Source organism: Staurois parvus, unplaced genomic scaffold, assembly GCF_062004578.1.
Source record: "Staurois parvus isolate SC_StPar_1 unplaced genomic scaffold, SC_StPar_1.0 ptg000298l, whole genome shotgun sequence".
NCBI classification, from domain to species: domain Eukaryota; kingdom Metazoa; phylum Chordata; class Amphibia; order Anura; family Ranidae; genus Staurois; species Staurois parvus.
In genome coordinates, this window is record NW_028318094.1 from 5,649,170 (window position 1) to 5,673,481 (window position 24,312).

A 24,312-nucleotide genomic window follows, 5' to 3' on the forward strand; every position below is an offset into this window, starting at 1 on the left:
TTTCCACAGCCATGAACTTTAATGGCAACCCAGTCTTAGTCCGTAGGGTTCAATATTGAGTTGGCCCCGCCCTTTGCAGCTATAACAGCTTCAACTTTTCTGGGAAGGCTGTCCACAAGGTTTAGGAGTGTGTCTATGGGAATGTTTGGCCATTCTTCCAGAAGCACGTTTGTGAGGTCAGCCACTGATGTTGAACGAGAAGGCCTGGCTCGCAGTCTGCGCTCTTATTCATCCCAAAGGTGTTCTGTCGGGTTGAGGTCAGGACTCTGTGCAGGCCAGTCAAGTTCCTCCACCCCAAACTTGCTCATCCATGTCTTTACGGACCTTGCTTTGTGCATCGGTGCGCAGTCATCTTTGAACAGGAAAGAACCATCCCCAAACTTTTCCCACAAAGTTGGGTGCATGAAATTGTCCAAAATGTCTTGGTATGCTGACGCCTTAAGAGTTCCCTTCACTGGAACTAAGAGGCCAAGCCCAACCCCACACTATAATCCCCCCTCCACCAAACTTTACACTTGGCAGAATTCAGTTGGGCAAGTACCGTTCTGGCAACCGCCAAACCCAGACATGTCCATCAGATTTCCAGACAGAGAAGCGTGATTAGTCACTCCAGAGAACACGTCTCCACTGCTCTAGAGTCCAGTGGCGGCGTCTTTTACACTACTGCATCCGACGCTTTGCATTGCAGTTGGTGATGTAAGGCTTGGATGCAGCTGCTCAGCCATGGAAACCCATTCCATGAAGCTCTCTACACACTGTTGTAATCTGAAGGCCACACGAAGTTTGGAGGTCTTTAGCTATTGACTCTGCAGACAGTTGGCGACTTCTGCGCACTGTGCGCTTCAGCATGCGCTGACCCCGCTCTGTCATTTTACGTGGCCTACTACTTTGTAACTGAGTTGCTGTTGTTACCAGTTGCTTCCACTTTGTTATAACACGACTAACAGTTGAACGTGGAATATTTAGTAGCAAGGAATTTCACAGATGGACGGACTTATTGCACAGGTGGCAACCTACCACGGTACCACACTTGAATTCTGCAAGCCTAGGTGCTTGATTTTATACACCTGTGGCCATGGAGGTGATTGGGACACCTGAATCCAATGATTTGTTGCGGTGTCTCAATACTGTATGGTCCAAAAACAATAGTGCTTATTTTGTGTTTTTTTTTTATCAATTAAACCTGCCTAAAACACACTGACACTAACTGACCCTGATACCAATTAAAAAAAAAGAAAAAAAAACCTGCCCAAAATATACTGACCTTGACACTTGACCCAAACACTAACCCTAGCACTGACCTAAATCTATCCTAGGTATTTTTTCTTTAATTTATTATTTTTAGTATTTTTTATTTTTTGTTTTTACACACTGTTTATTTTTCTCCCTGCAAAGAGAAAGAGATACAACACATCTTTCCATTCACAGAGAGAGAAACACAGGGGAGGGGCTTCACAGTGACTGATCACTGTGATAACCAATGAGAGACTATCACAGCTATCAGGTGACCCAGAACTGGGGGTTCTGGGTCCTGATTGTTCGTACAGGACCCAGGGCTCCCGGTGAGGACCAAGTTTCTGTGCTGGGAGCATGCTGTGCGGCGTGTTCCCAGCTCAAAAACACATATGCGTATATGCATCCCCACAGAGAAAAAAAACCCAGTCCAGTAGAGCCGCATACATGTGTACGCTCGGTGCCAAGGGTGAAAATGGTTCTAAAAGCTCAAGGGTGTTGTTTTTTTTTTTGTTTTGATTTTTTTTTTTTAATCTTGATCGAGCTCACGAGTGCCCCCATAGGAAGCTGTTTCCTATGGGGCACTCGCTGACCAGGAGGTGCCAGGAGCACCAGTGGGGGACCCGAGAAAAGGAGAACTGGGGCTGCTCTGTGAAAAACCATTGCACAGATTAGGGAAGTATAATATTTTTTTTTGTTTTTGTTTTTTTAATTACACCTTTAGAATCACTTTAAAGTGTTTGAATTTTGCTTGAACAAAGATGACTCCATCCTCCTGGAAATAAAAGTAGATGAGTACATTGCCAATGGAGAGTACTGTGATCTCTGTGATAATAAATACCTGCAAGTGTTAGACCTACATATTCCTTATTATACATGCACTTAACAAGAAAAATACATCAAACACTAGGTCCACTTAATGTTTGCTGTACATTTTTCATTTTGTGTTTGGAATCAGTACAAAGAATGTTGGCATGGCTAGCTTACAGTGTGGAAACCTTCTAAAAAAATCTATAACGTTACTGATTAATATGTAATTTGCTTTGTGTGCCATAATGTCAGCACTAGAATGAAACAGTTGATTAATCACAGTTCGAAATTCTCCCTAGGAAATGGGGAGCAAGGAAAACCATTCCAAATGACAGATGGCGATCGTGTAGACCAGGCCTATCGAGAGAATGGATTCAACATATATGTCAGTGATAAAATTTCCCTCAACAGATCAGTTCCAGACATCCGGCACCCTAAGTGAGTATGACAGTCTGAAAATGTGTTTTGTCAAATAAAGATGTACTTCTTCCTATTGTAAGAGCCAATGCTCGTGGGGATGTTACGGAGTTGCAGCGTGTTTTTTTTTTTGTGTACTTGCAAAGTTAGCTAAACAAGTAAATTGCTATTTGAATTCCATCCAAAATGTTTTTGTTGTTTTGGATAGAGTAGGGAAGAGTTAAAATCTTACCTCATTGTTTGTAAATTCATTACATTTGTTATTCCTGCTTAAAGCACATTTGCAAATTGTAAATCCCCATCCCCTCAATCAGTTGTTAATAATTTCCCAGGAGTCCCTTAAATTCAGGAGTCTTCAGTACGGTCATGTGACAAGCTGGGGTCCCATTTCATCTTCCACAGCAGCTGCCTCAAAACTGGCCCGGGGTCTGAATGAAGCCCTTTCCTTGCTCTATCCAGCCCTTGGGAGACTATTCTTCACCCTGATATGAGGCATTATTCCTCCCACTGACACCAAAAGTGGGGCACCATTCCTTCCACTGACACCAACAGTGGGGCATAATTCCTCCCACTGACACCAGCAATGGGGCACTATTCCTCCCACTGGCACAAATGATGAGGGATCATTCCTTCCACTCTTCCAATGACACCAACAATGAGGCACCTTTCCTCCCTTTAATATCAGTGATGGACACTATTCCTTTTTCCACTGACCACAGGAGCTATGTAATTGTTTTACTCCCACTTACCACAAAGCCTAAGGCACTGTTTACTCCCACTGATGCTGGGGCATTTCCTACTTCTACTGGCCACAGTCAGTCTTACCCCCACCCCCTCCCCCCAAGTTCTAAAGAATAGTAAACTGGCTCTCACTGGTGGTCGTCTACTGCATAGGCTGTCTTTAACGTACCAGATCTCTGGTCTATGCAGTGTTCCATTATTAGCCAAAGCTGCATAATTGTATGACCACAGTGGGGGGGTGTCATTGACCGCCTGGGCTCACATGTAGCAGATCATCATTTGACCTGTGGGAGGACCAGCGCTAGATGATGGAGGAGGAACCAGAACGTAGCTCTGGGGCATGTAGAGAGTAGGCAGTCATTTGTGGTTTTTTTTTTTCTTCTTGGACAAGGATGGGGAAGGGTTTAATAAACAATACAAGAAATTATGGTCACAGTAATGTACATTCAAGATCTTAGTGCCTATTCCACCTCTACTCAAAGCTGCTATTGTAATTTTGTGTGGACCGTGGTAAATTATGTCAGCTTCCATTCTCCTATAGCCCTCTGGTCTCATGCAGAGGGAATTCCTTGCAGTAGTTTGTTTTTTCATGATGGTGTCACTCGTTTCAACCAAGATTGCCAAAATTATTTGTTTATTCTTTACATAACACCTGTTATAATGGTCGCAGCCAGTTGTGGAAGTGAGACTTTTGATGGAGATAATTCACTGAAATTTACTGGAAATATAGATACAAGCATCTGATTCAGAAAAACTCTTTCTGCTTCTAATAATTGGAAGCGCTAATTACCATACCCCTAGATTGTTGCTAGTAATGTTCCAAATAGTTGCATTGTTTGCTGCTATCTGGCCACATGTTTATCATTTTTAGACTTATTAGCTGTGTGATCAACTTGTATTTATCTAAAAAGCCAAAGAAAATGTTGAGTCGAAAGCATTTAAGACTGCACAGTCCCCATAAAAAAGTTGTTGGTATCTGAAAAAAATGTTAGAACCTGGCTGAAAGTTATTTTCTATACTTGCTTTACAAAGTTATGTTTTGTGTTTAAAGCAGAACTCCACGTAGGTATAAAATACGCATATGAATACGGCTCTGTATTCATTTAATGCAACTAGTGCGAGTACCTGAATTTGACATGGGTATTAGACTCTTACAATCGCCTATACACCAGAACCCAGCCTGGGAATGGGAGAGGCATCACTAGGAGTCTATTGGTTTGCTGCATGCAAATGTTCTGACAGGTAACATGCTGATAGGAGAAGAGCGCATGGGATGACCTCATCAATCAGCTGCTGCTCGTTCACTGTTCAGTCAGCAAGCTGGGTGATAGAGACAGGATACCAATGAATTCCTTAAAAGTAAAGTATGGACTTAACGAAAAAAAATGTATACTCTCCGAGGTGGATGCAGCATCGATCTAATGCTGCATCTGTCCAACCCCCCCCCCGGCTCTGCACTGAGAACTGAGCGATCATACACCACTGATTGCTCATTTCCCCGCTTCGCTCTGAAAAGAGAGCTGTGGCTGTCAGTCTCCAAGGAGGCTCACTGGAGCGCTGGGCTATGAAGGGACCAGGAGAGGCTGGCTCAGGATATCGGTGGATCGCTGAGAGACTGAGCCAGGTGCCGGTCCAGACTTCTGGGTGAATCCTGACCATATAGTCAAGATTTTTTCAGAGCCTGGACCAGCTCAGTGACATCAGTTAACAACGAACTTTAGCCCTCTGTCGAATGAAAATGGGTAACAGGAGTGCAGATCTACAGCCAAAATAGCTTTAAAGAGGGGTTACAGTCTCCCAACATACATTTTACAAAATATAACTTCAGTAAGGTTTGGGAGCACTTTGCTAAATCCTCTATTGTTTTAAAGTAATATTGAATGTTTGCTGCTTAACTATGACGTTGACTACCTCAGAATTCAGGTCTGTCAGGAGCCATCCAATGTAAGGGCACCTGAAGCCAGCGCTCTTCCACTTCTGGGATTTTGTTGAGCTGGCTACCCAGCATGCACAGTTAATTCTCATGCCTGCACAGCAATGACACTGCGGGGCGCATGGCGTTTACAAATTGCCATTGCAATAGCAACATCAGTGGAAATTCCCCCCTGTTGCTTTGGCAGCTTGTCAACATTAGTGAATCTGGAGACGCGTCCTTTCCAGTTTTGAAACAATCTGATCCCACAAGCTGAGGATGCCCAAAGACACCAATATCCCAGGAATCCTCGGGACATCCCTATGATGTACAGTGGATCTAAAAAGTCTACACACCCCTGTTAAAATTTTAGGTTTCTGTGATGTAAAAAAATGAGGCAAAGATAAATAATTTCAAAAACTTTTTACACCTTTAATGTAACTTATAAACTGTACAACTCAGTTGAACAACAAACTGAAATCTTTGAGGTGGAGGGAAGTAAAAATAAAAAACTAAAATAATATGGTTGCATAAGTGTACACACCCTTAAACTAATACTTTGTTAAAGCACCTTTTGATTTGATTCCAGCACTCAGTCTTTTTGGGTATGAGTCTATCAGCATGGCACATCTTGACTTGGCAATATTTGCCCACTCTTCCTTACAAAAACACTCCAAACCTGGCAGATTGTGAGGGCTTCTCCTGTGCACAGCCCTCTTCAGATCACCCCACAGATTTTCGATCGGATTGAGGTCTGGGCTCTGGCTGGGCCATTCCAAAACTTTCATCTTCTTCTGGTGAAGTCATTCCTTTGTTGATTTGGATGTATGCTTTGGGTCGTTGTCATGCTGAAAGATGAAGTTCCTCTTCATGTTCAGCTTTCTAGCAGAAGCCTGAAGGTTTTGTGCCAATATTGACTGGTATTTAGAACTGTTCATAATTCTCTCTACCCGGACTAAGGCCCCAGTTCCAACTGAAGAAAAACAGCCCCAAAGCATGATGCTGCCACCACCATGCTTCACTGTGGGTATGGTGTTCTTTTAGTGATGTGCAGTGTTGTTTTTGCGCCAAACATATCTTTTGGAATTATGGCCAAAAAGTTTAACCTTGGGTTCATCAGACCAGAACACATTTTCCCACATGCTTTTGGAAGACTTCAGATGTCTTGTTGCAAAATGTAGCCGGGCTTGGATGTTTTTCTTCATAAGAAAAGGCTTCCGTCTTGCCACTCTACCCCATAGCCTAGCCATATGAAGAATATGGGAGATTGTTGTCACATGTACCACACAGCCAGTACTTGCCAGATATTCCTGCAGCTCCTTTAATGTTGCTGTAGGCCTCTTGGCAGCCTCCCAGACCAGTTTTCTTCTCGTCTTTTCATCAATTTTAGAGGAGCGTCCAGTTCTTGCTAATGTCACTGTTGCGCCATATTTTCTCCACTTGATGATGACTTTCTTCCATGATATATCTAATGCCTTGGAAATTCTTATATACCCTTCTCCTGACTGATACCTTTTAACAACGAGATCTGTCTGATGCTTTTGAAGCCTCTGCGGACAATGGCTTTTGCTGTAGGATGTGACTAAGAAAATGTCAGGAAAGACCTACTAGAACAGTTGAACTTTATTTGGGGTTAATCAGAGGCACTTTAAATGATGACAGATGTGTACTAACTCCTATTTAACATGATTGTGCATGTGATTGCTTAATTTTGAACATCCGCTACATCCCCAGTTATAAGAGGGTGTGCACACTTATGCAACCGCATTATTTTAGTTTTTTATGTTTACTCCCCCTCCCTAAAAGATTTCAGTTTGTTTTTCAATTGAGTTGTACAGTTTACAGGTCACATTAAGCCTGGGTTCTCACTGATGCGGTACGGAATTCGCAGCATTTTCTGGGCGAATTCCACACTGCATCAGAATCGCACCCCATTCATGCGAACCGCTGCGGTTGTGTATGTTAAGTTAACAACACCGCAAAATGCGGTGCAATGTGCAGGATCGGAAAGGCATAGGTTTGGATACCCAAAGTACCATGTGATCCGGTTGCTGCGTGTTTCCAAAAAGTATCGATTGCACTACTTTTGGTGAGGTGCGATTTCAGCCCATTCAAAATGTATGGGCTGAAATTGCAGTGCACAGAACTGCATGTGAATCGCACAGGAACCGCAAAGCAGTGTTCCTGTGCAATTATTATTCAGTTTTTAGTGTGAAGGGACCCTTAAACTTGTATGTTTTTAAAGCTATTTAAAAGGTTAATTTTATTTATTTTTTTGTTTTGTTCTTACCTATTGTCTATACTTACCTATTGTGTGTAGTGGTTTTGCACAGAGAAGCTCGTATCCTCCTCTTCTTGGGTCCCCTGCAGATTCTCCTGGCTCCTCCTGTCTGTCAGGTGCCCCCACAGCAAGCAGCTTGTTGTGGAGGTACTCACTGCTCTATATGTCCATTCACACACAGAGCCTTGCTTGGTCTCTCCTCATTGGCTGACTGGCTGTGATCCAATGGCTACTGCTTGCTGTCTCAGCCAATGAGGAGGCAGAGACCCGGGACAGCCGAGGCTGTCATTCACATTGCGGGATCACGATGAGGCTCAGGTAAGTATTGAGGGGGCTCGGGGAGCTGCTGCACACAGAAGGTTTTTTACCTTCATGCATAGAATATATGATGGTAAAAAACCTTCAGCCTTTACAACCACTTTAAACTCTGTATATAGCTTTTTACCTGGAGTTCAGCTGGGATAACTGTTCTTCACAATGCGCCTGTTTTTACTCTTTCTATTCTTTCAATCTTCCAGTTTGACTTGGTGTCTGGGAAGAGTGTAACTCCATCTTAATTCTAAGGACTTGTGGCTAGCGCTCTGTCTTTCTGCATCAGCTGGGCTAATAAGCCATCACTACACAGGTCACTTCAGGACTCACAGTTCCACATTCTCTGCAATGGAAAGAGACAAATGTGCACATTCTGCATACTGATTCAAATAATTATATCCTTGAGTAGTATATGAACACTTATGTAGACTATTTGTAAGAATTAAATCTATATTCATGTTCATGAGAACAAGAAACGCTGTTCCAGCCTCTTGACGTTGTTGTCAGACAGGTGGATCTTTGTCAGACTGGACCATACATTCACAGTATCTTGCGACAGTCAATTTTATGCAAATAAAGCTTAGCTCCGGGCAAACAGCAGCATGGACAGATTCATTTATGTATATGAAAGATGTTATACTTGCTCTCATATAAGATTTTTATTTCTATCCATCAAGTTCTGAGATTTCCACAATTCTGCTACGTAGCACAGACCTGTATGACCGGGCAGGAGACCTGATTTTTGATGCAGTTCAGCAACATTTAAAAGTCTTGTCCCACCCTCAGCCTGTGATTTAACAGTAAAGGAAGCAGCAGCAGACCAATTACCTCATCTCTACGACACTCTGCTATCTCCTCCTATTAGCACTGAAGCACATCTGATTTACTTCTTGTACTCTTCTCCCGCACCCAGTCTGAGCTCTGCTGTACAAGGGATTGTAAGAGGCTAATACTAGGTCAAATTCATATACTTTCACTGCTTTCATTAGAAAAAAAAAACTTTTAACAATGTATTAATGTATACACAGATGTATTAATTTGTGTCTTTTATATCTTGAAATTCTGCTTTAAAGTAGATATACAGTGGGGAAAATAATGTTTGATCCCCTGCAGATTTTGTACGTTTGCCCACTTACAAAGAAATGAAAGGTCTATAATTGTTATCATAGGTGTATTTTAAATGATAGAGACAGAATATCAACCAAAAATCCAGAAAAAAACACATAATACAAATGTTATAAATTGAGTTGCAAGTCAGTGAGTAAAATAAGTATTTGATCCCCAAGCAAAACATGACTTAGTACTTGGTGGAGAAACCCTTGTTGGTAAGCACAGAGGTAAGGTGATTTTATAGTTAGTTACCAGGTTTGCACACATCTCAGGAGGGATTTTGGTCCACTCTTCTTTACAGATCTTCTCTAAATCCTTAAGGTTTCTTGGCTGTCACTTGGCAACTCGAAATTTTCTATAGGATTAAGGTCTGGAGACTGGCTAGGCCACTCCATGACCTTAATGTGCTTCTTCTTGAGCCACTCCTTTGTTGCCTTGGTGGTATGTTTTGGGTCATTGTCATACTGGAAGACCCATCCACGACCCATCTTCAGTGTTCTGGCTGAGGGAAGAAGGTTCTCATTCAAGAGTTTACAATACATTACCCCGTCCATTGGCCTCTTAATGCTGCAAAGTGGGCCTATACCTTTAGCAGAGAAACAGCCCCAAAGCATAATGTTTCCACATCCGTACTTGACAGTATGGGACGGTGTTTTTAGGGTTATAATAGTCAGCATTTTTCTTCCTGCAAACACAGCGAGTCTAGTTAATCCCAAAGAGCTCAATTTTGGTTTCATCTGACCACAGCACTTCTCCCAGTCCTTCTCTGAATCATTTAAATGTTCATTGGCACGCTTCAGACAGACCTGTACATGTGCTTTCTTGAGGAGGAGGATGTGGCTGGCGCTGCAGGATTTTAATCCATGGCATTGTATTGTGTTACCAGTGGTTTGTTTGGTGACTGCTTTGAGATCATTCAAAGCTCCTCCCGTGTAGTTCTGGGCTGATCCCTCACTTTTCTCATGATCATCCTTACCCCATGAGGCAAAATCTTGCATAGAACTCCAGACCGAGGGCGATTGATGGTTATTTTGTATTTCTTCCATTTGCAAATAATTGCTCCAACAGTTGTCGTCTTCTCACCAAGCTTCTTGCTGATGATCTTGTAACCCATTCCAATCTTGTGCAGGTCTACAATCTTGTCCCTGACGTCCTTTGACAGCTCTTTGATCTTGCCCATGGTGGCGATGTTTGCATGGAAGAAAGAGATTTTGTGGACAGGTGTCTTTTATACACATAACGAGTTGTTAGGAGCACCTTCTTAAATTGACAGGACTAATCTGTGCACCACATGAGCACATAGCCAGTCTGCGGGAGCCAGAATTATTGTTGGTTGGTAGGGGATCAAATACTTACAAAATCTGCAGAGGAGCAAATAATTATTTTCCCCACCATACTTCTGCATTGTCACCCTTTGCTGCTTTTAGGAAGCGGGTCCAGAGTCATGATGTGCAGGTGAGGCCAAAGTGAGTGCATGTAGACAGGATGTGACTATAAGTAGCTGCAGGAAGTAAGCATCACTTAAGATGGGAAAAAAAAGCTAAGCAAGTAGGGGTAGGAGAAAACGCATGTTGCCTGCTTAAAGCAGGAGAAACTAAAATAGGCTTGGTTTTAGTTGGAGAAATATATGTATGGTGCCTGCTTTTAGTAGGGGGAACTATATGGTGCCTGTTTGTTGTAGGAGATACTATGTGATGCATGCTCTAAGTAGGTGAAACAATGGGGTGTATGCGATTAGCAGGAGGAACTATATGGTACATGCTCCTAGTGGGAGAAACTATATGGTACCTGCTCCTAGTAGGTTGAACAATACAGTACCTTCGCTTTGTAGTAGAGACTACAGTGGCAAGAAAAAGCATGTGGACCCCTTTGGAATGATCTTTTTTTCTGAAGTAATTTGTCATAAAATGTAATCTGATCCTCATCTAAGTAAGAACAATAGACAGGCATAATGTACTTATTCAGATAACACGCAAACAATTCTAATTTCTTGTATCTTTATTGAACACACCCACTAAACATTCACAGTGCTGGAGGAAATAGTAAGGGCGAACCCTTGGAGTAAATAGCTAGTTGAACCTCCTTTGGCAGCAATTACCTCAAGCAAGAGCTTTTGGTAGTTCTGGATCAGACCTATACAACATTCAGGAGGAATTTTTTACCATTCCTCTTTACAAAACTGCTTCAGCTCAGACATATTTGTAGGATGTCTGCTGTGAACGGCTCTCTTGGGGTTATTCCACGGCATCTGACTGGGCCAAACCAAAAGGTGCATTTTCTTTTGAAACCTGTGGGGGATTTACTTTGATTCTTAGGGTCCTTGTCCTGCTGCATCACCCAACTTCAAAGTTTTAGTTGGCGGACAGCCACCCTGACATTATTCTGTAGGATATTTTGCGACATTTGGAAATTCATTTTCAGTGGTGTGAAAGGTCCAGGCCCTGAGGCAGCAAAGCAAGCCCAAATCATGATGTTCCCTCCACCCTACTTCCCCAGTAGCATGATGCTTGATGTTGGTAAGCTTTGCCATTTTAACACCATACATAGAGTTGAGTATACTTCACCGAACAATTCTATTTTTGATGTCAGTCCACAAAACATTTTCCCAGTAGCGTTGCACTTTACAAATGTGCGGTTTGGCAAACTTCAGGTGCACAGCAATTGTTTTTTTTTTTTTGGAGAGCAGTAGCTTGCAAAATTTAAATATTGTAGACTCACGAACAGGGATATTTGCCAGTTCCAGTGATGTCTTCAAGCCTTTAGCTGTAATTCGTGAGTTCTTCTTTACCTCATTGAGGATTCTAAGTTGTGCCTTGGGAGTCATCTTGGCTGGATGCCCACGTCTAGGAAGAGTAGACACAGACTAAATTTGTCTGTCGACTGATAGATACCTAAACACTTTGAGATTGCTTTGTATCCCTTCTTTGTGAGGAATGATTCATACCAAGCTGATGCTTCTTATGAACAGCAATCTTAAGTGTATTTTATCAATCAAAGTAGCTCTAAACCACACCTCCAAACTCATTTAATTAATTGGACTCCCAGCCTGCAAACTACTGACTCCAATGAACTTTCATTGAAGTTATTAGTCTATGGGCTCACTTACTTTTTCTTCCAAGACTGTGAAAGTGTAATGGGTGTATTCAGTAAAGACACGGGAAATTTAAATTGTTTGTCTTTTATCTGCTTAAGCACATTATGTTTATCCATTGTGACTTTGATGAGGATCAGATCACATTTTATGGCGAATTTCTGAAGAAAACCAGCAAATTCCAATGGGTTCTCATACTTTATCTTGCCACTGTATATGATGCCTGTTCTTTGTTGGAGATAGTATATGGTGCCTGTTCTATGTAGGAGAAACTATATAGTGCTTGCTCTTTGTAGGGGAAATTATACATTTCCTGCACTTAGGATACACTATATGGTGTCTTTTCTAAGTAGAAGGAACTACAGTATATGGTGCCTGCACAGAGGAACTGTATAGTGCCTGCTCTTAGGAGGAGGAACGATATACCAATTAGCCATAACCACTAACAGGCAAAGCAATAACATGATCTTGTTACAGTAGCACTTGAAGTGGATGTGTTGAAAGCAGAAAAAATGGGCAAGTGCAAGGATTTTAGCAACTTTGAAGGGCCAAGTTGTAAGACGAGTGGGTCAGAGCAACTCCAAAACTGCAGCTCTTGTGGGTTGTTTCTGGTTCTTCAGTGGTCAAGACCTACCAAAAGTAGTTCAAGGAAGAAAAACCAGCAAGAGGCACATGGTCGGCCAAATCTTATTGATGCATGTGAGGAGCAAATGCTGTCCCATGTAGTCTGATCAAATAGAAGAGCTACTATAACTCAAATGACTGAAAAATTTAATTTTGGCTCTGATAGAAAATGTCAGAACATACAGTGGATCTCAATATGCTGCACATGGGGGTTGCATAACAGATGGGTAAGAATGTCTATGCTGACCATCAAAACTGGACCATGGAGCAATGGATGAAGGTGGCCTGGTCTGATGAATTCAAGAATGGTTTTCAGGAACACGAGTTTCAGGTGTTAACTTGGTCTTCAGATGCTCAAAATCTCAATCCAATCGAGCATCTGTGGGATGTGCTGGAAAAACTAGCCCGATCCATACAGGCCCCAACTTGAAACTTACAGGACTTCAAGGATCTGCTACTGACAGCTTAGTGCCAGATACCAGAGCATACCTTCAGAGGTCTAGCGGAATCCATGCCCAGATAGGTTATGGTCGCTGGTCATATTATGCCTGATCGGTGTATCGGTGCTTACTAGAGCAAAGTATATGATCCCGGTATATAGGACTTAACATGTAAGTAGGCTAACTGGTGTGTCAGAAGGGTGGTAAGATTTTCAGGGCTGGACTAGACTGCACACGAACTGCTATCCCATTGCAAAAAAAGGTGTCTTTGTTCACAGTTCATAGTAAGTTGTATCAAGATCTCATTATTTTAAGCAAAATCATACTTTTTCCATTTGGAATCTTTAAAGACTGGTTCACAGCATCATAGATTTAGCCATGTGTAGGTGACCAGCACAATCGAATAGCATTGCATATCCCTGGCACAGCGCCTGTGTGGTTTCAGTCTGCCTGGCCTATTTTCATCCTTCTTCTTGGCAGCTTGGCCAGTCACAATCATAGAAGTGCACGCAGCAGGCAAAACGTTTTCATTATTAAGGACTTCAAGTGAACCAAATTGACCTTTAGTCAAAATGTAATTTCATTTTCAATGTAATCCTTCTGCTGACTGCGGTTTAGTGTCGAAAAGAATTGCAAAGCGTTAGGGAGGTATGTGTATAGTCACAGTTTCACTGCAACCTTCTGCAGATTGCTTCTAGAACTTTAAAACAAAATTATCACTCCAAAAAATGATCAGGGAGGCATGTTTGCCTGATTGCAGGGTCCCATACATACCTTTTCGTCTTGTGGCACTCTGCAATGTGTACCCTACGGTTACAGAAACTAAAGGGAGGACTGTATGCTAATTGTAACACTGTCCTTGTGGCATCTATATGGCAAAAGGAAGTCATGAAGGTTCAGACTGTAACAATTACAGAATTATTAATTTTCCTGTAAGTGGTACTGATACGCTATATGAGATTTGTCCGTTATTGCCCCCAACTACATTGCCCCCAACTACATCACCAACCTCATCCACAGATACCACCCAAATTGCCCACTCCGCTCCTCCCCTGATATCCTCCTCTCTAGCTCCCTCAGGACTTCTCCAGAGCCTCTCCCATCCTCTGGAACTCCCCACCACAGCATGTCCGGTCAGCCCTCACCCTGTCTGCCTTTAGGAAATCTTTGAAAACTCACTTCTTCAGGGAAGCCTACCCCACCGCCACCTAAGAACTGTACTTGAATCACCTCCCCCAGATCATCCCCCACAGCTATCACCTTTTGTATCACCTCCCCCTTCCTTTAGATTGTAAGCTCCATGAGCCGGGCCCTCCTATTCCTTCTGTACTGAACTGTATTGTAATTGTACTGTCTCCCTTATATTGTAAAGCGCTGCGCAAACTGTTGGCGCTATATAAATCCTGTATAATAATAATAATAATATTTGTATGAAACTATGCCTGACGAAAGAAACTATTGGGAGTATTTATAAAAAAAAAATCATACTACATTTGTTCTGTGTGAATGGGGCAAAAATTGTTATTAACTATTTCCTGTGTTGTGTTTTTCATTGGTTTAAAACTGTAGATATGGCAATCTGGCAACTAGAAGATGCGAAGTGTCATAGTTCATATGACAGTTAGTGCCAAATGTGGTATTTTTAATCATTGAAAAATATTTAACTAGCAAAGGCATAACTTTTGGTTTTGCCCCACAAAACAAATGTGCATGCATTTTCACTGAGCAAGAAATTATAGGAATTTGTTATAAATGCACCTCAAGTGTTTTTGAAAGCTTGCACCTCGAAATATACTCACCGGCCACTTTATTAGGTACACCTTGCTAGTACCAGATTGGACCCCCTTCTGCCTTCAGAATTGCCTTAATTCTTTGTGGCATAGATTCAACAAGGTGTTGGAAACATTCCTCTAACATTTTGGTCCATATTGACATGATAGCATCACACAGTTGCTGCAGATTTGTCGGCTGCAAATTCATGATGTGAATCTCCCGTTCCACCACATCCCTAAGGTGATCTATTGCATTGCGATCTGGTGACTGTGGAGGCCATTGGAGTACAGGGAACTCATTGTCATGTTCAAGAAACCAGTTTGAGATGATTTGAGCTTTGTGACATGGTGCATTATCCTGCTGGAAGTAGCCATCAGAAGATGGGTACGCTGTAGTCATAAAGGGATGGACATGGTCAGCAAAAATACTTAGATAGGCCGTGGCATTTAAACGATGCTCAGTGGGTACTAAGGGGCCCAAAGTGTGCCAAGAAACTATCCCCCGTGCCATTACACCACCACCAGTATAAACCGTTGATACAAGGCAGGATGGATCCATGCTTTCATGTTGTTTACGCCTAATTTTGACCCTACCATCTGAATGTCACAGCTGAAATAAAGACATCAAACCAGGCAACATTTTTCAGTATTCTATTGTCCAATTTTGATGAGCCTGTGCAAATTGTAGCCCCCGTTTCTTGTTCTTAGCTTACAGGAGTGGCACCCAGTGTGGTCTTCTGCTGCTGTAGCCCATCTGCTTCAAGGTTCGATGTGTTGAGCATTTAGAGATGGTATTCTGCATACCTTGGTTGTAATGAGTAGTTATTTGAGTTACTGTTGTCTTTCTATCATCTCGAACCAGTGTGCAGATTCTCTCCTGACCTCCGACATCAGCAAGGCATTTTCGTCCACACAAAATAGCTGCTCACTGGATAATGTCTCTTTTTTGGACCATTCTCTGTAAACCCTAGAGATGGTTGTGCGTGAAAATCCCAGTAGATCAGCAGTTTTTTAAATACTCAGACCAGCCTGTCTGGCACCAACAACCATGCCACGTTCAAAGTCACTTAAATCCCCTTTCTTCCCCATGCTGATGCTCGGTTTGAATTTCATCAATTCGTCTTCACCATATCTACATGCCTTAATTCGTTCAGTGGCTGCCATGTAATTGGCTGATTAGCAATTTGTGTTACCAAGCAATTGAACATGTGTACCCAATAAAGTGGCTGGGGAGTGTATATTCAGTTAGCCACACAAGTGTGTATTGCCTACATTTTTCCTTTCTACAATTACCCATGACTAATACAGTACAACACTTTACTGCTTTTAACATGTTAAGACTTACATGAAATTATACTGATTGTTTTTACATATTCTTTAAGCCTTGACACTTAAAGTTCTAAACCAACCCACTGCATTTGCAAAACATGTTTATACTGTAACTTTCTGTTAGCTAAGAGTGACAGATGCTGCAGTAGCCCATCATCTGGTAAGCAATTTGGACATTTGGCATTTTGAAAAAGGGTGCATTAACACCTATGTGGCATGTCATTTCTTTTCTTTTTTTCTTTTCTTTTTTGCGTCTTTGACATAGCATAGACCAGCTCATTAGCAACGTTGTCAACAAACGCACAGCAAAACGCTTGATGTACCCATGTTTAGGGTGCCATTAAGAAAAAGAGCATTTTGGCATGTTCTTCGCATATTCCCGGAATACCAAGGTGTGAATGGGGCCTACAACTGCATGGAGGAGGACTATAGCTAGTCCAGTAGAATGATCTTCATGCTGATGTTTTTAGACTGTTCTCCCTATATGCCGTGGTATCTTACTGCTCATTTATATTTGGTTTTTGATAGAACAGCCCTGTCAGGGTTTTTCTTTTTTTGTTTTTTGTTTTAGCAGTCTGTGTCCTATTGGGTAGAACCGCTGAAAACTACATAAAACTACCCTTACAATATGTCCCATAGCCCTGCATTGCACATTCCACAGGCAGGAGTGGAGGAGAGCACTAGAATCATCCGAAGCAGAGTGTAAGGTAAGTATTATGCCTTTTCTCATCCCCTAGAGTTAATGAGCTTTTAACCATTGCAGTAGGGGGAATGGGGACACTGCAAGGGTAGTTTTCTGTAATTTCTGGAGTTGGTCTGTAATCTTCTGTTCTGGAGACACAAGAGAAGTGAAAGGACATCTTAGATAGTTGTCACCAAATGAAGTGTCCCCATTGGAAGATTTTTACCCCTGTTCCTGTTTTGGTGACAGCTTAACATTTTGGAATTTCCCTCCGTCTCAATGTGACAGACCCAACCAGGGGCTTTTGGAGGAGACTGCAGGCTAACGGGGGGGAGGGTGCCTGGAGGACCATTGGAGTAGTTTCACTTCGGATTCAAGTCCATGTCTCCCTGAAATAGAGACTCTAAGAACTGGACACGGGTACAGATTTGGGGCCTCTGTGTTTTGTTACATTATTACATTACATTACATTACATTGAGTTTATATAGCGCCAAAGGGTTTGCTCAGCGCTGTACAATAGAGGGGGGGACAATACATGAAACATTACAGCAGCTACGAACAGCACACGAGGGGTAAGAGGGCCCTACTCTTTCGAGCTTACAATCTGGGAGGGAGGGGGTAGTGGTACAGGAGGAAGTGGCTGTGGGGGATGGAGTGGTAGGAGGAATGAAGGAGAGCAGCAGTTAGGTGAGGGTGGGGTAGGCTTCCCTGAAGAGGTGGGTTTTCAGGGAGCGCCTGAAGGTGAGGAGGGAAGGTGACAGTCTGATGGATTGGGGTAGTGAGTTCCAGAGGATGGGGGAGGACCTGGAGAAGTCTTGCAGACGTGCGTGTGAGGAGGAGACCAGGGAGCAAGATAGAAGGAGGTCCTGTGAAGAGCGAAGGGTACGGGTAGGGTGGTACTTGGGAATCAGGTCGGTGAGGTAGTTAGGGGCAGTGTTGTGAATGGCTTTGTAGGTCAGAGTGAGTAGTTTGAATTTGATGCGTTGGGCGATAGGGAGCCAGTGGAGGGAGAGGCAGAGGGGGGTGGCAGAGGTGGAGCGGCTGGTGAGGTGGATGAGTCTGGCAGCTGAGTTCAGGATGGTCTGAAGCGGGGAGAGTTTGCACTGGGGTAGGCCGGTGAGGAGGGAGTTGCAGTAGTCAAGGCGTGAGATAATCAGGGAGTGCACAAGTAGTTTAGCGGTGTCTGGGGTAAGGAAGGTGCGTATTTTGGCGATATTGCGGAGGTGGAGCCTGCATGTGTTTGTCAGTGATTTGACATGAGGTTGGAAGGAGAGGTTAGAGTCCAGAATGACCCCAAGGACTTTGGCTTGCGGGGCGGGATTGATGGTGGTGATGTTAGTAGTGATGGATAGGATGGGGGGGGGGGCGCGGGCAGGAGGGAAGACGAGAAGCTCGGTTTTGGAGAGGTTGAGTTTGAGGAAATGGAGCGACATCCAGTCAGAGATGTCGTTTAGGAGGTGAGTGATGCGGGCGGAGAAAGTGGAGGTGAGGTGAGGGGTGGAGAGGTAAATTTGAGTGTCATCAGCATAGAGATGGTAGTTGAAGCCGTGGGAGTGTATGAGTTTGCCAAGGGAGGAGGTGTAGATGGAGAAGAGAAGGGGTCCAAGGACAGAGCCCTGGGGGACCCCAACAGAGAGGGGGAGGGAAGGGGAGGTGGCACCATTGTAGGAAACGCTGAAGGAGCGTCGGGATAGGTAAGAGGAGAACCAGGAGAGAGCGGTGTCTCTGACGCCAAGGGAGAATAGTTTATTAAGGAGGAGGGGGTGGTCAACTGTGTCGAAGGCCGCGGAGAGGTCCAGGAGGAGGAGGACAGAGTAGTCGCCTTTGGCTTTGGCGGTAAGTAGGTCGTTGGTGATTTTGAGGAGGGCGGTTTCGGTGGAGTGTAGGGGACGGAATCCGGACTGTAGTGGATCAAGGAGGTTGTTGTCAGTTAGGTGGGCGCTTAGGCGGTTGTAGACTAAGCGCTCCAGGAGTTTGGAAGTGAGTGGCAGCAGGGAGATGGGTCTGAGGTTGTTTGGGTCAGCGGGGTCCAGGGAGGGCTTTTTGAGTATGGGGGTGATGTGCGCATGCTTTAGGGGGGAGGGGAATACGCCGGTAGAGAGGGAGAGATTGAAGATGTGGGTGAGGGAGCAGATGAGGGAAGAGGGGGGTGACTGGAGGAGTCGAGAGGGGATAGGGTCTAGGGGGCAGGTAGTGAGGCGGGCTTCAGAGAAGACCCTGGTGACTTCCTCAGTGGTAGCGGGGCTGAAGGAGTGCAGAGCTGGTGGGGTTACGGTAAGCGGGGTCTTGGGTGTGGAGGGGGGCAGTGCGGTTGCGAGGTCAGAGGAGGGAAGAGATGAGGGGGAGATAGGGGGGGGGAGGCTAGGTGGGGAGGTAGATTGCGAGTTGACTATGTCCTGACGGATAGCATCAATTTTATTGTGGAAATGAGTGGCAATCTCGTGGGCGGTGAGTGAGGTACTGAGTGGAGGAGGGGGGGGAGAGAGCAGGGAGTTGAAGGTGGAGAAGAGTCGGCGAGGGCAGGAGGAGAGGGTGTTAATCAGGTTTACGAAGTAAGGCTGCTTGGCGGCGTGGAGGGAGGAGGTGTAAGTGAGGAAGGCAGATTTGTAGAGGGAGAATGAACGGGGGGACCTGGTTTTGCGCCATAGTCTCTCCAGCGCACGACTGCGACGTTTGAGGCATTTAGTGTGGTCGTTCTGCCATGGTTGGAGCGGTCTGGGTTTGATGTAGCGTGTGGTTAGGGGTGCCAGAGAGTCTAGGGTAGCTGATAGTGAGTCGTTGTACGTGTTAGTGGCTAGGTCAGGACAAGACAGTGGAAGGATTCTGTCATGTAGGCGGTCGGCAGCTGAGTGGAGGGGGGCCGGGTTCAGGTTGCGAAGGTTGCGGCTGGTGATGGTTTGGCGCTCTGGGGGGGGGGAGTTAGGGGAAGGGGAGATGGAGAACGTGAGGAGGTGGTGGTCGGAGAGAGGGAAGGGGGTGTTAGAGAACTGGTTGAGGGTACAGAGGTGGGAGAAGACGAGGTCCAGGGTGTTCCCAATGATGTGGGTGGAGGATTGAGTGTGCTGTGTGAGCGCGAAGGAGGAGGTTAGGTGGAGGAATTGGGAAGTAGCCGGGCTGTTGTCATTGATGGGGATATTGAAGTCCCCGAGGATGATGGTTGGTAGCTCAGAGGAGAGGAAGAAGGGAAGCCAGGCAGCGAAGTCATCCAGGAAGCGGGGTATGGATCCGGGAGGCCTGTAGATCACTGCGATCCTTAGGGGGGTGGGTGAGAAGAGCCGGATGCAGTGAGCCTCGAAGGAGGAGAAAGTTAGGGAGGGAGGATTAGGGAGGACCTGGAAGGTGCTCAGCGGTGATAGGAGCAGGCCGACCCCACCACCTTTGTGACCGCTCAGTCTTGGTGAATGGGACCAGACGAGACCTCCATAGGAGAGTGCCGCAGGGGAGGTGGAGTCAGTGGCCTGTACCCAGGTTTCGGTGATGGCTAGGAGGTTAAGGGAGCGGGAGATAAAGAGGTCATGGATGGCAGTAAGTTTGTTGCAGACCGAGCGGGCGTTCAGGAGTGCAACCGAGAGAGGGGGGATGGATGCGGGGAGAAGGGGCACAGATATGAGGTTGAGGGGGTTACGGCAGCTGGCGGGAGCAGGGGGGTCCCTAGAGGAGGGGTGAGGTGGCGAGGGGCCAGGGTTCGGGGAGATGTCCCCAGCAGATAGGAGAAGGAGAAGGGTGAGGAAGGTGGCATGGGAATGGGAAGTGTAGGAGCGTGTGGGTCTGATAGTGGTGGCACGTGGGTCGACGGGGGAGTGGAGTAGCAGGAGGAGGTGGTGAGTGCCGTAGTGGGGAGAGGGGAGTAGTGAAGGGGCAATGTAGAGCTGTTTTGGGGGGGTAGGCGGGTAGAGGGAGGCGATTTTTGGGATGGTGGAGAGGAAAATGAGGAGGAGGAGTGCAGGAGGCATGTTGGGGTGGGTGCGGTGACAGTTGGGTCAGGGGAGGTGAAGGGATACAGGTCAGGGCAAGGTGTGTGGGGAATCTGTGTTACCATGGGAGAGTCATTTGAGTCCTTCTGTAGGGGTAGAGTGAGGGTGGAGGGCGGCAGCTGGTTGGCAGCAGTCTGTGGGTGCAGTAAGCTGGCGACCATGGGTGCTGTGGCATGTCTTCAGTGGGTACGGTGGTTCGGCTAGTGGAGGGGTCGTAGGGTGCGATGGCTGGGGGTGATGGTAGGCACGGCGACTGGTGATGCTGGCGGCTCGGTGACTGGGGTTGTTGAGGCCAGGCGTCGGGTGCTGAGGGCTCGGCGTCGTGAGGCGCTGAAGGTGTTGAAGGATCGTCATCAGAGTCGAGCGGGGCGTTGCGGTAGCGATCGTCGGCCCTGCGTGGTTTGTGCTCAACCGTGATCTGTTGCGGCCGGTAGGAGAGACCGCAGCTTCAAGGGTCGTGGTGGGCCATTAGTCGCCGGGGCGTCGCCAGAGGGAATAGCGTGCCGGAAATCAGGGTGCTGGGCGAGCGTTCCCTGGTGTGGTGGCTGGCTGGTAATCCCAGGTGGGGTGGTGGGCAGGGGATCCCCGGTGGGATGGTGGCCGTGCTATCCCTGGTGGGGTAGTAGCGATCCCTGGAGGGATAGTGGCTTAGGGTCCCTGGTGGTTTGGGGTTTCAGGTGGATGGTGGGATCCCTGAGTGAGTGAGTCCCTGGAGGCTGGCGGTGTGATGGTGGTTGGGCTCCCTGGTGGGTAGTGGGCGCCCCTGGTGAAGTACCTGGTGTCCTGGAGCGTCGGTGGATCCCTCCTGGGTTAGCTTCCCGGAGCAGCGGAGGCTGCTTTTTGTTGGAGTATAGACGCAACAGCCCAAACGGCATTGACTGATTCAACCCCCTCCTAGACTCAAAGCAGAAGATTGCAATCAGCTCAGAAGGACCTGATTCAGGGGTCTCCTGCTGTTTGAGGTGTTATGTGTTTGTGGTTGTACCTGTGATTGCCTATCCTGTATAGGTGTGAAGTGTCTTTCTCCAATTGAGTAATTTCCCCATTGTGTGCCTCCTAGGTGTGAATTCCCTTTGTTAACTAAGTAACCTTGTTTCTGTCTGTCTGTTAATCCTCATGTGATTAGCCTAGTGTAAACTTTACCTCTTTACTTTTTACGCCAATATGGAATATTATTTTTTTGTTTTATGTGGTGACTGCCCCTATTTTTAACATCTATAAAAAACCTGTATTTCTGTTCAGTAATTCCTTTGTTTTTGACCTAAACATTTGTCTGTGTAAGATGCTTGGGGTAAAGGGCTGGTATTAGCGATCATTCTGCTGGAAGAGTTTGGAGGGCAGAAGGCACTGTTGGTGGAGGCACCCAGGCGGGGTACCAGGGGCCCATCACAGTCAATGACACTAGTCACAAGGGCAAATAGAGTATATATGCAGCCGCTCAGCGAGTGGGCCTTAACACTGAGCTGCTGCATATATGTGGCCCTGTTAAAACTACTTACCGTGCTGAGAGCGTTGATCGGTTACCTCTATACTTTTAGAACCCATTAAATATCAGGCAGGCAGTCAGTGCCAAGGGGTTAAATAAGTGAAACCCTCAATAAGGGTAGTGTGGGCCTCCTATGATGTCAGCTGCAGGTAGCTGAGAATGTGAAATTAGGCACTATCTGCAAATGCCATAGCCACTGGAAAGTCAAATGACAGTGTCTCACTGCCCCACTAAATGGTATAAAATATACAGTAAATTAATGATGGAACTATATATATATATATATCTTCCTGGAGTTATAGGGAGGGGACAGATGCACAAGGTACCAGAAGGAAGTTTAAAAATAGGACACCCAAAGAGATCTAAGAAGCAGTAGTTGAATCAACTTGTCTGTTCCCGCCAGCAGCAGAAATTCTGTTTTAGTTGTAATTTGCCTTTAACGGGAGTGGACAATTTATAATAATGCTTTATGGCAGCATGTATCATTAGTGTGCTAGTCAGAGCTCCAGAAAGCATTGCTGCAATCTTCATTTATCTGAACATGATCAGAATTACGCTGGAGATTTAGTGCCGAGTATGATTGAGGCTGTAAGGATGATAAATTGCTTTCTCTCGATGGAATCTCTCCAATGAGACCTTTTCTGCATCCTTACTTCCTCGTTCATACCATCACATGGAGCTGTACAAATAGCCAATTGTCAAACCCATCTGTGTTTTCACACCTCTCAGCTGGTGTTTTCCCAGACATTACTGTGCTGTCCTCATTTGACGTGAGCTCAGGGCATGTTCTGCATGTGAAGTTGACATCTGTCCCTTTTATGTCTTCTCCGATTTTTCTAGCTGCAAGAGCAAGCTGTACTCGTCCAAGCTGCCAAACACCAGTGTGATCATCCCCTTCCACAACGAAGGCTGGTCGTCCCTCCTGCGTACAGTACACAGCGTCCTCAACCGATCTCCTCCTGAGCTGATCGCAGAGATTGTGCTCGTCGATGACTTCAGTGATAAAGGTGTGTGTCCAGTGTTAATACCAGCATATGAAAAGATCATTCTTTTTTACAGGGATATAGCTTGCCTAGCAAAGGCTTGTGTCTTTCATCCTTGCCATTCAAGTTTGTAAAAATCCACAGGTCCTAATTATTTGTCCCTTACAGAATTGATTTTCTTACAGTTTCGCACCAATACTAAACAGCTGGCCATTGTCCTGTGGGAACAATGAATGTACAAGCTTTTTAATCAAGCTTTGCCATAAACAAGAATTCTCTTAGATTGTAAGCTCCAAGGAGCAGGGCCCTCCTAACACTTTTGTATTGAACTGTATTGTCTCCCTTTATATTGTAAAGCGCTGAGCAAACTGTTGGCGCTATATAAATCCTGTATAATAATAATACTTGAGCCATTCAAATTCCTGCTTAGGCGTGTAGGATGTTCATAAGGTGGATGTGTGATTTGCATGCTTCAGACAGTCACAGTGCTAACTTACTGGGAAAGAGCTGTTAGCAGGAACTGACTGAAGTTGCCCAAAGGCCAAAGACTGCCAGATCAGGGAGCTGTCCTCTCTTTTAGATTGGAAGTTAACAAAACAAAAGCATATCCCTCCATAGTGTGTATTTGTCTCAAGCTAGAGCACTTAGTGTCATTTCTGTCACTTCCAACAAGTTTTCCTGACAAAAGGAGGTAAACATGTGATAGGGGAGGGACCCCAGCACACAGCCTGGGATTGACAACCTCAGCTCTGTTTCTTTGTGCTGTGTGGGGGGGGGGGGGGTGTCCCTTTCCTTCAGTCATCTCTCCCTGAGGTCCGTAATTTCAACTTCCAGCCCCCTGCTTTCTGAAAGTTCAGACAAGCTGTATAAATTCTGGACTTTGAACAGCTTTAGAAAAGGGGGGGGGCCGTAGATACAAGATGCAAACAGGAGAATTTGTTTCATCTCTGGGTATCACTTGAGGCTGGTCACTTCACTGGATATATATAAAGCTCCATGCACACTGGGCGTTTTAATAACGCTGGTAACGTTCGCTGTGTAAAGTCACATTAAAAACATGAGTTTTTTAGCGGTTTTATATTAGTGTTTTTCCGCATTTGTGTTTTTTTAGAGT

General features: G+C 45.2%; 1 protein-coding gene across 1 annotated transcript in view; it reads left to right on the forward strand.

Annotated features, from left to right (window-relative positions):
• GALNT10 (polypeptide N-acetylgalactosaminyltransferase 10) overlaps positions 1-24,312 on the forward strand; it is a 298,618-nt gene that overhangs the window by 174,557 nt on the left and 99,749 nt on the right. The window contains exons 3-4 of the mRNA XM_089682819.1: positions 2,343-2,481; positions 23,056-23,222. Of these exons, the coding sequence (XP_089538945.1) occupies positions 2,343-2,481; positions 23,056-23,222 (306 nt within the window). The remainder of the gene's footprint in view (positions 1-2,342; positions 2,482-23,055; positions 23,223-24,312) is intronic.